At 36.5% G+C, this 16,998-nt stretch overlaps 4 protein-coding genes and 1 pseudogene across 5 annotated transcripts in view; 2 read left to right on the plus strand and 3 right to left on the minus strand.

The window, feature by feature from the left end:
* LOC130992114 (nucleolar complex-associated protein 2) overlaps positions 1 to 16,998 on the plus strand; it is an 884,658-nt gene that overhangs the window by 733,048 nt on the left and 134,612 nt on the right. The gene's annotated exons all lie outside the window — the stretch shown is intronic.
* On the minus strand, positions 149 to 2,146 carry LOC130992196 (uncharacterized protein At2g34160-like). Its single transcript, XM_057916744.1, has 4 exons — positions 2,099 to 2,146; positions 1,021 to 1,083; positions 662 to 726; positions 149 to 502 (listed from the first exon to the last, which is right to left on the minus strand). The coding sequence occupies exons 1-4, from the start codon at positions 2,139 to 2,141 to the stop codon at positions 413 to 415; spliced, it is 261 nt and encodes an 86-aa protein (XP_057772727.1). The 5' UTR covers positions 2,142 to 2,146; the 3' UTR covers positions 149 to 412.
* On the minus strand, positions 1,021 to 4,384 carry LOC130992142 (pentatricopeptide repeat-containing protein At1g80150, mitochondrial-like). 2 transcript variants are annotated; one of them, XM_057916668.1, is made up of 4 exons: positions 4,038 to 4,384; positions 2,240 to 3,890; positions 2,099 to 2,147; positions 1,021 to 1,083 (listed from the first exon to the last, which is right to left on the minus strand). In XM_057916668.1, the coding sequence occupies exon 2, from the start codon at positions 3,758 to 3,760 to the stop codon at positions 2,480 to 2,482; it is 1,281 nt and encodes a 426-aa protein (XP_057772651.1). In that variant the 5' UTR covers positions 3,761 to 3,890; positions 4,038 to 4,384; the 3' UTR covers positions 1,021 to 1,083; positions 2,099 to 2,147; positions 2,240 to 2,479. The 2 variants fall into 2 exon arrangements, with proteins under 2 accessions (XP_057772651.1, XP_057772652.1); XM_057916669.1 differs by having other exon boundaries at positions 2,240 to 3,941; positions 4,038 to 4,383.
* Positions 10,016 to 13,391, plus strand: LOC130992112 (pentatricopeptide repeat-containing protein At1g52620-like; annotated as a pseudogene).
* Positions 13,647 to 15,970, minus strand: LOC130992191 (uncharacterized protein At2g34160-like). Its single transcript, XM_057916740.1, has 5 exons — positions 15,728 to 15,970; positions 15,587 to 15,635; positions 14,517 to 14,579; positions 14,161 to 14,225; positions 13,647 to 14,000 (listed from the first exon to the last, which is right to left on the minus strand). The coding sequence occupies exons 1-5, from the start codon at positions 15,842 to 15,844 to the stop codon at positions 13,911 to 13,913; spliced, it is 384 nt and encodes a 127-aa protein (XP_057772723.1). The 5' UTR covers positions 15,845 to 15,970; the 3' UTR covers positions 13,647 to 13,910.

Genomic DNA, 16,998 nt, shown 5'->3' on the forward strand with positions numbered 1-16,998 from the left:
TGCTAAATATGGATATTTTAGTCCAAACCTTGCATCTGATTTCATTAGTGCGCATATATACAACACAATTGATAACCATTGTTGTATTGAAGAAATAAAACATTGATATAGGTATGCAACCTTGTGTAAACGGAGTGCCTCCAATATCTCACAGAAAACAATAAATCCACTAACAAAACACAATTCCACTGCATATAATTCCATTAAAGGGTTAATGAACAACATTGAAAGAATAGCTACACCTAAAGCAAAAGCTTTAACCACAACAAATTCAAGAAACAATTTGATACAAAACTTTAAGCCATTATTCAGACTTCCTCTTATGCCATTTTACATGACTAAAACACATGCGACATCCATAACAGTAGGCATAATAATAGAAGACGGCTTGAAACATCAACTCCGACTAGGCTTATTCTTCATCATTTCCATTCTCCCTACCCTCTTGCGCCACGGCCATTAACTCATCAAAATTTGCTGTTTTCCCAAGTACTACTTCAATCTATATGGGAAAAAAAGGGCACCATAAGATGTTAAAGAAAAAGTACCTTAGCATCAACTCATGGTATTCTCATCACATATGGGAAGAAACATATATCAGGATAAAAACATCAACACTAATCCTTATACACAAAACCGGTCTGCACAGGAATCAACTTACCTTGGCTTTTTGGACGGGCCTTCCCCGAGAATCATCCTTTATCTCCACGGTGGATGTCATGATTTCTACATGTGTAAAAGTAGATACATTTAATTTAATCTATGTAACATATATGATGTATTTGTAACGTTTATACAGATTGTTAGAAAACAGCAATCAAATTGAAGGCTTTGATTTATAAGATTACGCAATTTCCTTCATTTTGTAACACCATTTTATCCCAACAACCACCAAAATTACTGCTATAGCTGATTACTCAATCAAACCTTTTCAAATCAGTATGGCATTTTGTTTCCAAAGTTGCATGTGTTGGTTACAAAACAATAATAAAGAATATGGGACTGTAAAGAATAACTCACTCTTCTCAACAGCAAATCCATTGTTCTTCAGAATTTCAGCAACTGAGACAACTGTTGAGATTGCTATAATAGCATAAGAACAAACACAAAATCAGTACAAAACCAGGACAAAGAGAAAAAGAAAAAATTAAAAATCATACAAGATGGGATGCACTCAGCAAATAAAAAACAAAGTAGAAGTTCAGAATTCACATTCTAAAAAATAATCTACATCAAAATCATGTAGATCAGATATGTACAGGAAGCAGAAAATAACTTTTGCTTCTCCCTGCCACGTAATGGCTCCAGTAACGAGTGCTTATCTATTTGTAATAAATTACTCTAGAGTACATTATGGTGGAATATGTTGTATTTCATGGCACAGAAAAACATCCTCAGCAACTCGCAGAAAGAGTATGAGTAGTAGGCTGCCAGCACAAATTCCAATTAGACGTTTCATTTTCATTTCACATGACTAACTGGTCCCGAGAGAACCGCACCACAATCTTAGAAACATACGGAGCAGTGTAGTTTAAGGCACATCAGAAGAACACAGTAATTCAACCACTAATAGATCTTGACAGGGTTACGGTACGGAACTAGTAAACAGGCACATTACATTTCTCACACAGGAGCAACCGGAAAATGTCACTGACCATTGGGCAAGTGAGCTACTCTTACAAAGCTACACATTCTACACAACACTTTTACACAAGCAGATAGCACCTCCTTATGCCATCATAAAGTGTAGACCAACATAACTAAACAATCTATCATAGCATCTTAACACCAATTCCTTCCTTATTAACATAGAACTGAAAACAACAAAAGGACTAAAAGGAATTGATATGCTTAAAGAACGTCCAACTCATCACAGCAAAAAGTTTCTAGTCTAGAACTCAAGATGCTTTCACAATTCACGTAAAATTGGAAACGCGTTTGACAAAACAGAGCATAACCCAACAATCTAAACCCCTTTCATTCTTATCAGTCACGATCAACATTATTCATACAAAATAAAAAAATGAGAATCGAACCGATAACCAGGTAAAAGGTCGAGGAAAAACACATTTAATGTACAAATAGGGATTGGAGTTACCCATGCCAAGTCCGGAAAGCTCCACCTCACTGTGTTGCTGCATATACCTCTAGATAACACAGGACCTCAAATAAATTAAAACACAATTCATAACAGATGTCGAATCCGAATAAGCAGATACAGACACCAAGAAATCTTTACCTTTGTAATGTAATTGAGTAATTGAGTTAAACTTACGACTTAGTGAATCCGTCCTCTTAGAGATTTCACATCACTAATAACTCATTCGGGCAGAACCAGAATCGGACTGAAGAAATTACATGCAGTCACCAAAGGTAGTATCTCAAAGGCAAGGCTCCAATCGACCTTGCTCTGCAACCAATCAATCAAATTACCTCCCTATGAGACGGTTGACCCGTCCAATAAATTAGTTCATTTCCTTCATACTAAGGATTTCATGAATTCAATTTGAGCCGAATTAAAAGGAGGTTTCCTTTTCAAAGCAAGACTATAGATATGCCTTGCCTTATCAATCTTCTCAAGTTTTCCATCTCTGACCAGGCCATCGATCAACTTGTTGATGGTGTCCACACTAGGATACCAGTTATTCTCCATACTTTGTTTACACATGTTGTATGCCATGTCGATTTCTCTTGCTTCACAGAAATAATGGATCAAGGTTTGGTAAATTTTTTGATTTGGCTTGTAGCCCTCACTCCTAAAAGCAGAATACACATACATAGCCATTTTTAGATTTCCCATTTTGCAGAAACCTTTAATCACCAAATTATATGTGATCTCATCAGGAAACTCAGGAGATTTCTTCAATCTCCGCATGTAATCCAACAACTTATTAGCATCCCATGTACGCCCCTTATTTACCAAGTATTGAATCCTCACATTGAAGGTCGCAATATTGGGAAGACAACCTTTTAATACCATCCGGCTCCACAATCCATTCGCAATCTCTGGCCAGTTCGACTTGTAAGAGGCCTCTATAAGCAAGGTGTATGTAAAAACATCATGAGCTAGTCCCCATTTTCCCATCCCAGCCATGACAAGAAACGCCTTATCCAGTATACCCATTTCACATAAACCCTTGATAACAATATTAAAAGAATATGCATCTAGCACAATTCCAAATCTAGCAGGAACATCATTTAGAAACCAATTAATCGCCTGTAAATCCCGAGATTCAGTCAATACCTTCAAAGCAGCATTGAATGACTTAACAGTCCTCACACAACCATACAAATGCATGTCACAAAACGTATTGACAGCATGCTTAGTCATTCTAGCCCTCCCATACAACATAATTATTCGTATAATGAACCCTTCCCGACGACCCTGTGGCAGAGTCTTCTGATGCTCAAGCAAATTCTCGATATAATCAAGCCGGCCCGCCCCAGCTAACCTAGAGACTGTGTCCTCAAAGACAAATCGGTTCTCAACAACAAGCTTATTTATGGCATTGGCCTTAAATAAATTGAACAGTTTCTCAGGGTCCCTTTCCTTCTTTAGCTTAACCAATGCAGGCTCATCTACTGAACTAGGTTTTCCAGCACTACTGCTGGCGGAGATAACTTTATTAACGGATGAAGAAACAGCTGCGGTGGCCAGATTATGGTGGGTGAGCATTCGGATTACGGATCGGATTTTTGCTTGATCCGATCCGATCCGAAAATCCGAAGTTTGAAGAAAATAAAATCCAATCCGAACCATATAATCCGTTGATCCGAATCCGAAAATGCGAAGTTTTCGGATAAAATCCGATCCAAACCGAAAAAATCCGAAAATCCAATTGAGGCTGATGCACCTACCCAACCCTCAAATTCGAACACAATTCATAAGGCTGCACCAATTCATTCGAACAAAATTGAAACAACTGCACCAATTCATAAGGCTGAAAAATTCGAACACATCAACAAAATTCGAACACAATCATAATTAAGCATCAATTTTCAACATTCTTGAGGTTCACTAAAAACTAAAATCGAACCTACTGCAGCCTGAAGGAATGACGCGCCGATGAGGTGCTCTGGGGAGGGCGTCTGAAACTCTGAGGTCAGAGGTGGAGGGCGTCGGCCGTCGGGAAGAGAGGCGCAGATCTGCGGCGCTCTGCGCTCGAGCTTCGAGCTGCTCTGGGGGATTGCAAGCGCGGAGGTGGCGTGGTGGGCGATTGCAGGCGCAGAGTAGGTGGGGTGGCGGCCGGCGGCCGGCGGCCGGCGGAATGGGACGGCGCGGACCGCGCGGTGGAGACTGGAGAGGGATGGGAGTCAGACAAGGCGCGGTGGTGGAGCTGTGGCTGTGCGGCGCTGATTTAGTTTAGGGAATTAGGTTTTAGGTTTTACTTTTTAACATATTAAATAATTCAAAATTATATATATATATATATATATATATATATATATATATATATATATATATGCCCCTATATAGAGGAAGCCTAAAATAAGAACGCATCTTAAAATATAAATTATGAACCATTTTCAGCCCTTAGATCATCAAGATCAACGGTTGATTCATCACCTTGTTGGATAAATTCATGGTCCTGAGTTCGAATCCCAAAGGTAGCGAAAAATTATTTTTCGCAATTCATGCATTTATACAGTTTATTCATGCGTGTTATACATAAAATTCATGCATTTTTGATGGTTCGTAATTCTTAAAATAAGGGTGGTTTATTGAATAACTGCCCCCTATATATATATATATATATATATATATATATATATATATATATATATATATATATATAGCTGTTTGATATATATTAAATACAATTCGGATTTCGGATTAGTTCGGATTTGAAAAGTACTGATCCGATCCGATCCGAATATCCGAATTTTTCTTAAAATTTGATCCGATCCGATCCAAAGATCCGATTAATCCGAACCAAAGTTTAAATTTCGAATTGGATCGGATCGGATATTCGGATCTCGGGTATTTTGCTCACCCCTGTGTACGGCGCCAAACCTACGAATCAGTCGCAGAGTGAGCATGTTCTAGAAAAGCCCTAATTTTCATGCATACCCACCGGCCAAAATCACAGATTTTATCAATAAATCGCCGCAAAATGCATTCACCTATCTCAGACACCCACAACAAAACCAAATTTTTTTGATCGTGGATCAAATTAATCAAATCCCATCTCGAGAAACAAACGAAATCAATCAAATGCAGCATAAAATCCCAGAAATAAAATCCAACCAAAAAACGTAATATAATAAGCCCCAAAATCCAAATGAGGTTTCCCCAAATTGCAGATTAGAATCTGGGCAAGTGATATAATAGCTAAAACAATGCGAATATTGAATCGATATGCTTTGTTTAGAGATTGGAACGGATAAATAAGATAATCAAGATAGAGGAAGAGATGGGTTATATACATATATTTGTATGTATATGTTAGTTTGGGTGAGTGGAGAGGGTTTTGAGTCCATGAGAATTTTAGGTTAGGGGTTTTGGGTTCAGTTTTTCCATAAGTGAGGTCTTACTGATCTGATGCACGCGGTTGCACGATAAGTTTTTTTCCCTGCTGATGTAGCCAAATACTATTGGCTTTCTTGTAGCGCCGCATTCGGCTGGGAATGGAATTGACTATGCTCTCTAGCACTCAGCATCAGTCAACGTGGTTGATCTCTTTCGTGACACGAAATTCCCTTTTTACCGCTAAATCTTGTGCACAGTGTTTTTATGCATTAAATGCAGACAAAATTTAAAAGCTTAAAACCAAATAAAGAATAGGGAAATGCTGAACACACATAATATGTGCGCACATAATTGAATATTTTTGTCATTCTATAAATCTCCATAACTTATGAAGTTAATACAATTTCAATTAAATTTCTAATTTACGTAATCATCCTTTGAGATAATTAAGGAATGTACAATTCAAATTTCAATCTTATATCTTTCCTTAATAATAAATTATTTATTTCCTTAAATTAAATTATGAATCAATTTTATTATTTATTTCCTTAAATTAAATTATGAATCAATTTTCATTATACAGCTTTATTTATCAATGATTTACATCCCATAAATTAGCTCAAACTCAACTAGAAGAATCAAGTAATTAAAATTGCAGTCAAATTATTGTTTCATATTCTTATTTAATTAGTTAGTTATTTTTCTTCAATAACGTTACATGACTAATTAATGATTTAATATGTATTGATGAAAAAATTGATGAACTCATCAACTTAACATTCTAAATTCATATATTATATAGATTTAAATTCAAATTTATTATTTTACAAATTTATTATTATAATTATTATTTTGAAATATAAGAATAATTATGTTGAATGTTATGCTACGGATACCGCTATTGGGTAATGTAGCAAAGGATTAGAGTGATGTTTGAGAGGTAACATGCTTGAATCCGTTAGTGATAAGTTCCAATATATAGCTCATAATTAGTGTCTTTATTTTATTTTATTTTTCTTTTGTTGCTATTTTAATTTGTGTTTTATTTTTTTTGTTGAAATTAGAATTAAAAAAAATATATAAATATAAATAGATGACTATAATAAATCCCTAAGCAAACTCAAATCAGACTCGCTACATCGAGTCGGACCGACGGGTTTGGTCCAGACCAGACCGACTCAATAGACATATGTGGTGTGGTTCGGGTATGATTTTTCGGACCGAAAAATATTTGGATCGGTCCAGGTCTTAACCCACTCCAACTCGCCGAACCCGGACCGACTCGTATCTTTTATAAAATAATTATTTAATTTATATATTTCTAATAATATTAAGAAATAAATTAGATTTTATCTAATATAAAAACTCATCTAATATCTAAACCTAATATCTGTAAGTAAATTAAGTAATCTATGTAGTTTTGTACCGACCCGTACCTTTAACATTTCTTTTTATGAACTTGTTGTGCTTGAATTATTATGTAATGGATTGATTTTAATTTATGTATTTTTGTTGTAATTGTGGATTGAGAATATTTGAAACTAAGATATGTGTTTGTATGGAATTTTTTTAAGTTTTAATCTGAAAATTGAGTGTAAAATAGGAAAAATAAAAATTTGAAATTTCAGCAGGTCGGACCCGGACCAATCTGGACCCGATATTCGGGTTCGGTGCGGTCCTGGGTGGTCGGTCCTCCCTTACAATTCGGTTCGAGTCGGTCTACGATTTGAAAATTTTCGAGTCGTTGGTCCCGACGAGTGGGTCCGATTCGATGCTCACCCCTAATAATAGGCTAGCTATATTATTTGATTATTATGACATTATAAAATAGAAATGAATTACTATATCTGAGAAACAAATATGATGAGGTGACCACATTGCATTGATGGATTAAATCATAAAATTCTATCACAGTATTATATTTTATGAATTAGTGAAATTAAAATAGAAAATATAAAGGAATGACTATAATTGCGAGAATAATGTCATACGTTGATCGATTACGCAATGAAAACAAAATATAAAGTATCACACTATAATGAATTGGTGAATTTGAAATAATAAAAATACCCCGTATAAATTAAAAGGAATGAAGTACTTTAATGGTGAAAGTAATATCATATGCTAGCTACAATCTTCAATTATTTCATAAAACTATAGATTATTATGAAAAATAATAAGAAATTAAGGAAATTTAAATAGAATAGAAAATATGAAGGATATACTATAATTATGGGAATAATATCATATGTTGAGCACATAAATCGACTACTCAATAAAATTATACTATAGGATATTAAATTATTATTTCATAAAACTATGGATTATTATTAGAAAAAATCATAATAACTTAGTGAAATTTACCTAAAATTTTGAAAAAAAAAATATATAAGAATATATGACTATAATTGTGAGAATAATAGAATTTGTTACCTACATTCTTTGATAATTTCATATGAGTATAGGTTAATATGAAAAAAATTCATAAAGAAATTGTGAAAATAGAAATAAAAAAAATAGAAAATATAAAGAAGTTACTATAGTTGTAAGAATAATACTCCATGCGTCCCGCGAAACTTGAGCACTTTCCTTATATGACAAGTTTTTTTTTCCCTTGATTCATTTTTTTATTTTTTTCACCTACCACACATAAGACACAAAATACTAACTCTTTAAAATTTGTGTCAGAAAGAAATCGCTCAAGTTTTGCGGGACGGAGGGAGTATACTATAAGACAGTATATTATAATAAACTAGAGAACTCAAAATAAAAAATAAAAATTATTATAATTGTGAAAATAGTATAATATCATCATTTCATAAAATTATATTATAAGATAATAGATTAAATAAAAAAAACTATCGAAAAGAAAAAACAAAACACAAATGAAAAAGGAAAGGAAAGAAAAAGAAAAACATAGTATTAAAGTGCATTGTATAACTATAAGATACAGAGGAAAGGTACAAAGTTGTCACATTACAATGGAATATTTACAAATATTTTTAAGATAATAATATGTGGATCCATTTTTATTGAATTGAATAATTATTTGTGATGAGGAGTAAAGTATGTGCAGAGCAGAGAAGTGGTCTTAGCTAGAGGAGCGGGCTTCAGCAGAGAAGTCAGAGGGATGAACCTTACCAGAGGAACCACACTCGCCAGAGGGATCACACTCGCCAGAGGAATCACATTCACCAGAGGAGCCACACGCGCCAGAGAAATCATTCTTGCCAGAGGAATGACTTTCGCCAGGGAAATCATCAAAAGAGCGGGAAAAGCTCCCGCCCGAGGGTGAATTTACTATTTTACCCCCCGACCACGCAAGACGCATGCTCTGACGATGAATTTACTATTTTACCCTTTACGTGTAATCTATAAATAGGCCATGGGCTCGTGCATTGTAGAAGGACACTATCTCTATTCTCAATACAACAACAATCAGTTCTTGTGCTCTCAACTTTACTTTCCTCTCTCGATTTTCAGTTACACTAGGTATAGTTTATCGTTTTACCTTAATTCACCGATTAAATCTACATCCACTAGATCATGTTTCACCAACTGGCGCCGTCTGTGGGAAATTGAGCTAAGGCGTGAGAAATTGAGCCCCGATTTGATGTTTTTCCCAATTTTCCAGATTCCGATTTGTTCTTCCGTTTCTCCACTTTCCGATAACGATGGTAACTGATCTTTCTTCTCCATAAATTTTCCGACGAAAACCGACACCACCTCCAACAGGGCACAACCATCCTTCTCTATCTCGCTGACAATCAGTCAGTGTCGCGTTCTTATCGGAGTTCCAGCGAGGCCGACGCCCCGTCCGGTCGGCGACGCCTTCGCCTGACAACGAGGCGACCCACCTCTTCCAGCTTAAAGCAGCAACTAAGGGAAATGACTGAAATTCCACCATATCCGATCTTCACCTAGATTTGCTAAATCCAGATGTCCGCCGCCGCGGCTTCAAGATCAGAGGAACTTCCGCCGCGCCTAGAAGAACGAAAATAAGATCGATTTGGGGAGATTCAGGGATGAAGCTCTTTTCAATTTCAGAAAATTACAATAGGGGAGAAGTTTTCGCAGCTAGGGCTCAGTCCGATGGGGATCTCCATGATCGATTCGGGGAAATTAATAGATCTCTCTGGTCAAGCGGACCACCAAGACGGGTGACGGGTATTTCTCTGCTCTGGCGGGCGACGAGCATTTCTCTGCTCTGATGGGTGACGGGCATTTCTATGCTCTGGCGGGTGACGGGTGCTCTGACGAGTGACGGGCATTTCTCTGCTTTGGCGGGTGACGGGTGCTCTGACGGGTGATTTAATAAATATACTTTTGAAACTGTGGGTAGTTTAGAATTCCAATAAAAATTGCAGGGCAAATGTATGATAAAAAGTCAGATCTAATCATTTCATTACCTTCCACATTTCATAAATGAAAGTTGATATTGCTAATTTAACAAAAAAAAAAGTTGATCATTTAAAACTCATAAAAAATCGAGAGAGAGAGCGAGTGATATAAGCAGGTAATTTTAAACTGGGTGTAAGCGTAAGCATACCTTTTGTCTACATGTCCAAGGCAATTCTCAGACTCACTAAAACCCTTAAACCGCCCCCAACCTAGAATCAAGTCAGCCGTTAAAATTCTCATCACTCCTCAAATCAAGAATTTGGCCAATGAAGTTTGTGAAATTCTCCGAAGTGAAGACAAACAGTGGGAAGAGTCCCTTCAGAATCGTTTTATTGGGGATGATATTACTCCTTCTGAAGTTGCCCACCTAGTGTTCGACAAAATTCGCGACTGCGAATTGGGTCTCAAGTTCTATGGTTTCATCTCTCATAACAGTTTTGACCTCGATGGGTTCGCTTACTCCTCACTTTTGAAGCTCTTGGCTCGGTCCAGAGTCTTCGCAGAAATCGACACCGTATTGTTGGAGTGTTTGCATTCTGAAGAGAAGCGGCCTACTCACGAGGCGTTAGGTATTGTAATCCGTGCGTGTGCGGAATCTGGGTCTGTTTCTAAAGCTCTCGACTTGTATTCTTATCTGTTGAGGAACTACAACGCGCTGCCCCAGTTACCGGCATGTAATTCTTTGCTTAACGGGCTTGTGAAGGAAGGAAAGTTGGACGCTGCGTGGCGTGTGTATGAGGAGATGGTGAGGAGAGATGAAGCCAGTGAGATTAGTTGTTTGGACAATTACAGTGTTTCTATAATGGTGAAGGGATTGTGTAAAGAAGGAAAGGTTGAGAAAGGTAGAAGGTTGATTGAGAAGAGGTGGGGAAGGAACTGCATTCCGAATATTGTGTTCTATAATATTCTCATTGATGGATATTGCAAGAGAGGTGATCTCAAGAGGGCTCATGAGCTTTTCGAAGAGTTGAAAGTGAAGAGTTTCTTTCCGAACCAGGAGACTTATGGGGCTATGATTGATGGATTTTGCAAGAGAGGGGAGTTTGAGAAGGTTGATCAAATGTTAAAGGAAATGGAGTCCAGCGGTATTGAGGTGAATACCGTAATCTATAACAATGTTGTTGATGGCAAATGTAAATATAGCCTTGTTGGAGAAGCTTTCGAGACCTCAAGAAAGATGATGGAAGTAGGGTGCCCGTTGGACATTGTGACGTATAATTCTTTGATTTCTAATGCTTGTAAAGATGGGAATGTGCTGGACGCGGAAAAGCTTTTGGAGGAGGTAATCAATCGCGGATTGGTTCCCAATAAGCTAAGCTTTACCCCTCTTATACATGCCTACTGCAGGGAGCGAAATTTTGAGAGAGCATCATGTCTTCTTGTTGAGATGACACGAAGTGGACATAAGCCCGACTTGATAACCTATGGAGGTCTCATTCATGGCTTAGTTGTTGCTGGAGAAGTTGAGGCTGCTTTGACAATCCGAAACAATATGGTGGAAAGGGGAGTGTCTCCCGATGCATGCATTTACAATGTGTTAATTAACGGACTTTGCAAAAAGAGTAGGTTTGCTGATGCAGAGCAGCTTCTCCAAGAGATGCTTGGCTGTAATGTGTCTCTCGATGCATATGTTTATGCCACTTTGGTTGATGGATATATAAGAAGTGGCAACTTTGATGATGCTGAAAAACTTTTTGACCTCATAATCAAAAGAGGTGTCGATCCTGGGATTGTAGGGTATAATGCTATGATTAAGGGCTACTGCAAGCTTGGGAAGATAAAAGATGCCGTTCTTTGCATTAATAAGATGACTAGAAGAAACATCTCTCCGGATGAATTTACATATTCTACAATCATTGATGGATTCATAAAGCAGAATGATTTGCTTGGTGCATTGACTGTATTTGGCCTCGTCATCAAACAGAAGTACACGCCAAATGTTGTGATGTATACCTCAATCATCAGTGGCTTTTGTCGTTGTAGGCATGTTTCTGGTGCAGAAAGGATTCTCCGAGGAATGCAATCAAATGGTGTGCCGCCTAATGTTGTGACTTATTCTGTAATGATAGGCAGCTGTTGCAAAGAGGGGAAACTTGCACAAGCATCTTCCTTTTTCGAAGAAATGATGATGAGCAAGTGTAATCCCAATGATGTTACATTTCATTATTTGGTGAACGGGCTATCAAACAATGCTGCTTCTATTATTCAGTCGACACAAGATGGTTCTGAGTGGCATAAGCCTATGCTTCTTGATATCTTTGGGACAATGGTGTGTGATGGTTGGCATCCCATATCTGCTGCGTACAGCTCGATTGTCGCTTGTCTTTGTTTAAACAGGATGCTTGGAACTGCGTTACAGCTGACTGATAAGATGTTGAATAAAGGCTTCCCTCTAGACTCGGTGAGTTTGGCTGCTCTATTACATGGGGCTTGTTTAGTAGGGAAATCTAAAGAATGGAATAGCATGATTACTTCCAAACCTATTGATGCAAAGCTTGATGTTGCTTTGAAGTATTTGACCATATTTGGGCGCTACTCGACTCATGAACTGACTAAGGAGACCTCAGTGATTTTGCATTCCTTGCTACAAGATTCATGTCTAACGAATGAATTGGCAGGTTCTAGAAGTCTTAATAAACAATAGGAAACACTTCAAAGTCTGAGCATGTGATATTTCTTGTGATGGTGTACAGTTTTCTGGGAATTTGAGGTTGAGAAACTCTACATTCCAAGCTATTTATTTCGTGATTTTGTTCTGTATGGCTCACCGGATTATCATATTTCAATGGGTGTATGGCTTTCCTCCATTTGGTAGCTATTGTGGTTTATATCAGAAGCAACTGAGGCACCAACTACCATGATGTATGCAGCAGCAACATATGAACAAGCAGATAATGAGGCGAACATCCCATTGTTCTATTCGTTCAAAGAAGCAATTATGCGCCCTTACGTAACATGTCATCATAAGGCAAGGAAAACGTAGACTACATCTGCAGATGGTAGCTCATAATATTTCTAATCTAGTTCATTCTTGATTCTCGTGCAGTTTATTGATAGCATACTTTTCGCTTCTACATGACCTGCCTGTTGGCATATTGCTGTTCATGGAGGAATCTAACAGGTAATAAAATTGCAGGAAATAGGCTGATTCTCTCATCATACTTCCCTCAGCAGGCAACACTTTTCCAACAAGTGAGAAACTATTATCTCCATATTTCGTTCTGAACCAAGCCATTTTCACCAGGAGATACAGTATGGTATTTTCTTCGAAAGTAGGCAGTGTGGGAAAGGTGAAGCTACGGTTATCTTGATGTCGCACTATCAAATGAATGGACTGTGGTGTTTTACTCTAAGAATGGCCTGGGGGCAGAGTAGCTATTGTTAGCAGGGTATATTTTTCCCTGGAGGTTGATCTGAAAGATTTTATTACATTGTAACAGATCTAGATGGAAACATAAGCAGATTTCAAGCTAAAAGTGCAATTTTGAATTGTTCTTATTCAGATTTTCATAATATGTGTAGAACATCTTGAAGATTTTATTCACTTTTACATATTAGGCTCTGCGAATTTCAACAGATTTCTCTGCTTCAAGTTCAAATTTTCAGAAGCCCACTTGCAGATTTGCATGCTAAATATGGATATTTTAGTCCAAACCTTGCATCTGATTTCATTAGTGCGCATATATACAACACAATTGATAACCATTGTTGTATTGAAGAAATAAAACATTGATATAGGTATGCAACCTTGTGTAAACGGAGTGCCTCCAATATCTCACAGAAAACAATAAATCCACTAACAAAACACAATTCCACTGCATATAATTCCATTAAAGGGTTAATGAACAACATTGAAAGAATAGCTACACCTAAAGCAAAAGCTTTAACCACAACAAATTCAAGAAACAATTTGATACAAAACTTTAAGCCATTATTCAGACTTCCTCTTATGCCATTTTACATGACTAAAACACATGCGACATCCATAACAGTAGGCATAATAATAGAAGACGGCTTGAAACATCAACTCCGACTAGGCTTATTCTTCATCATTTCCATTCTCCCTACCCTCTTGCGCCACGGCCATTAACTCATCAAAATTTGCTGTTTTCCCAAGTACTACTTCAATCTATATGGGAAAAAAAAGGGCACCATAAGATGTTAAAGAAAAAGTACCTTAGCATCAACTCATGGTATTCTCATCACATATGGGAAGAAACATATATCAGGATAAAAACATCAACACTAATCCTTATACACAAAACCGGTCTGCAAAGGAATCAACTTACCTTGGCTTTTTGGACGGGCCTTCCCCGAGAATCATCCTTTATCTCCACGGTGGATGTCATGATTTCTACATGTGTAAAAGTAGATACATTTAATTTAATCTATGTAACATATATGTATTTGTAACGTTTATACAGATTGTTAGAAAACAGCAATCAAATTGAAGGCTTTGATTTATAAGATTACGCAATTTCCTTCATTTTGTAACACCATTTTATCCCAACAACCACCAAAATTACTGCTATAGCTGATTACTCAATCAAACCTTTTCAAATCAGTATGGCATTTTGTTTCCAAAGTTGCATGCGTTGGTTACAAAACAATAATAAAGAATATGGGGCTGTAAAGAATAACTCACTCTTCTCAACAGCAAATCCATTGTTCTTCAGAATTTCAGCAACTGAGACAACTGTTGAGATTGCTATAATAGCATAAGAACAAACACAAAATCAGTACAAAACCAGGACAAAGAGAAAAAGAAAAAATTAAAAATCATACAATATGGGATGGGATCCACTCAGCAAATAAAAAACAAAGTAGAAGTTCAGAATTCACATTCTACAAAATAATCTACATCAAAATCATGTAGATCAGATAAGTACAGGAAGCAGAAAATAACTTTTGCTCCTCCCTGCCACGTAATGGCTCCAGTAACGAGTGCTTATCTATTTGCAATAAATTACTCTAGAGTACATTATGGTGGAATATGTTGTATTTCATGGCACAGAAAAACATCCTCAGCAACTCGCAGAAAGAGAATGAGTAGTAGGCTGCCAGCACAAATTCCAATTAGACATTTTCACATGACTAACTGGTCCCGAGAGAACCGCACCACAATCTTAGAAACATATGGAGCAGTGTAGTTTAAGGCACATCAGAAGAACACAGTAATTCAACCACTAATAGCTCTTGACAGGGTTACGGTACGGAACTAGTAAACAGGCACATTGCATTTCTAACACAGGAGCAACCGGAAAATGTCACTGACCATTGGGCAAGTGAGCTACTCTTACAAAGCTACACATTCTACACAACACTTTTACACAAGCAGGTAGCACCTCCTTATGCCATCATAAAGTGTAGACCAACATAACTAAACAATCTATCATAGCATCTTAACACCAATTCCTTCCTTATGAACATAGAACTGAAAACAACAAAAGGACTAAAAGGAATTGATATGCAAGAACGTCCAACTCATCACAGCAAAAAGTTTCTAGTCTAGAACTCAAGATGCTTTCACAATTCACGTAAAATTGAAAACGCGTTTGACAAAACAGAGCATAACCCAACAATCTAAACCCCTTTCATTCTTATCAGTCACGATCAACATTATTCATACAAAATAAAAAAATGAGAATCAACCCGATAACCAGGTAAAAAGTCGAGGAAAAACACATTTAATGTACAAACAGGGATTGGAGTTACCCATGCCAAGTCCGGAAAGCTCCACCTCACTGTGTTGCTGCATATACCTCTAGATAACACATGACCTCAAATAAATTAAAACACAATTCATAACAGATGTCGAATCCGAATAAGCAGATACAGACACCAAGAAATCTATACCTTTGCGAGATTAACGTAAAAGAAAAGTGGCTTCTTCGTATTGGAGACTTGAATTCGGTTCTTCTTCTGGTTGTCAGCAATGTTAATCTTGTTCACTCCTTCCGTTATATCTTCCATTTCTGTGAGGATAATGTCTTTTCAGGTACGAATTTGAGTTTTCTCTGGTCGATTTTTTGGTGGTAAGGGTTTAGGGGGAGGAGCTAGGGTTTTTATTTTGTGATTCGGGAACTGCACCAAATTATAGAGGGGTTGTTTGGTAACTAGCTTCTAGTTTATCCACATTTTTTTTTCATAAATTAATAATTAAATAAAAAATTTAAAAACAACCTCATGGTGAATTCGAATTCAAGACCTCTAATCTTAAGCATTAACCACGCTATTGTTAGGCCAACACAAAAAAAAAATGTTGAATGAGTCGATTACAAATTAAATTACAATACATTTATCAACTCAAAAAAAGTCTCCATATATCGATTTTTTGTAAATTTAAGTTAACAATTTTTTAAAACATTTGAATAATATTTCTAACTTTTTGATTTGTTGTATAAATATTTGCGTGAATTTGGTTGACTTGGTCGCATCCGACTTAAATCGTTGGATATCCAACAATGAAATTGATAACATGGGAGAAATTTCAGATTAATTGACTCCAAAATCTTTCAATCAATTTTAAATTTTAAATACGAATGAACATATAATTTCAAATGAACATATAAACTACCTAAATTGTAAGTAATTTATCAAGGGTTGAATGGAACAGAAAATAATATAGGAGAAAAGATCCGAATTATTAATTTATCAATTAATGGAACTTTCAATATTATAAATCATACTACGTTGATGTTTATAAAAATCTGATAATATCCATCAGTTCAGCATGATAAAATTGGTTCATATACATTCAGATTCATTATGCTACAAAACTCCAAACCGAATCTCCTAATCGGGCTTGCTTAAAAGTTAGAATTCTACCCCAAATAGTCACGAAGCTCTAACTTCACAACGTCAAATTGATGTCAGATTAATTGAGATAGTAAACTGAAAGTTTTGTAATTCAAGTCACTGAGATTTCGGTCTTGGTCTCAATTTTAATGACGAGTGATCGGATCAATTAGAATTAATATTGCAAGAAAAGAAAGTTGATTTATTTTTACTAGTGCGATATAATTTAAACATCGATTGTAGCATAAATACGAGTAATTAATAATTTCAGATAAGTTTAAATATGAAAAGCTAAACTGACTATTGAAACGCAGAAAGTCAAGATATAT

The sequence above is a fragment of the Salvia miltiorrhiza genome, chromosome 7 (genome assembly GCF_028751815.1).
Source record: "Salvia miltiorrhiza cultivar Shanhuang (shh) chromosome 7, IMPLAD_Smil_shh, whole genome shotgun sequence".
NCBI classification, from domain to species: domain Eukaryota; kingdom Viridiplantae; phylum Streptophyta; class Magnoliopsida; order Lamiales; family Lamiaceae; genus Salvia; species Salvia miltiorrhiza.

Excerpts from the sequence above, each read along its gene's own strand:
- LOC130992196 (XM_057916744.1), bottom strand. The coding sequence starts at position 2,141 with ATGCAGCAACACAGTGAGGTGGAGCTTTCCGGACTTGGCATGG. Across the intron at positions 1,084-2,098 it reads GCTTTCCGGACTTGGCATGG|CAATCTCAACAGTTGTCTCA; the intron begins GTAACTCCAATC and ends ATGCTATTATAG. Across the intron at positions 727-1,020 it reads TGGATTTGCTGTTGAGAAGA|AAATCATGACATCCACCGTG; the intron begins GTGAGTTATTCT and ends TTACACATGTAG.
- LOC130992142 (XM_057916668.1), bottom strand. The coding sequence starts at position 3,760 with ATGGTTCGGATTGGATTTTATTTTCTTCAAACTTCGGATTTTCGGATC.
- LOC130992191 (XM_057916740.1), bottom strand. The coding sequence starts at position 15,844 with ATGGAAGATATAACGGAAGGAGTGAACAAGATTAACATTGCTGACAAC. Across the intron at positions 14,580-15,586 it reads GCTTTCCGGACTTGGCATGG|CAATCTCAACAGTTGTCTCA; the intron begins GTAACTCCAATC and ends ATGCTATTATAG. Across the intron at positions 14,001-14,160 it reads GGCCCGTCCAAAAAGCCAAG|ATTGAAGTAGTACTTGGGAA; the intron begins GTAAGTTGATTC and ends TTTCCCATATAG.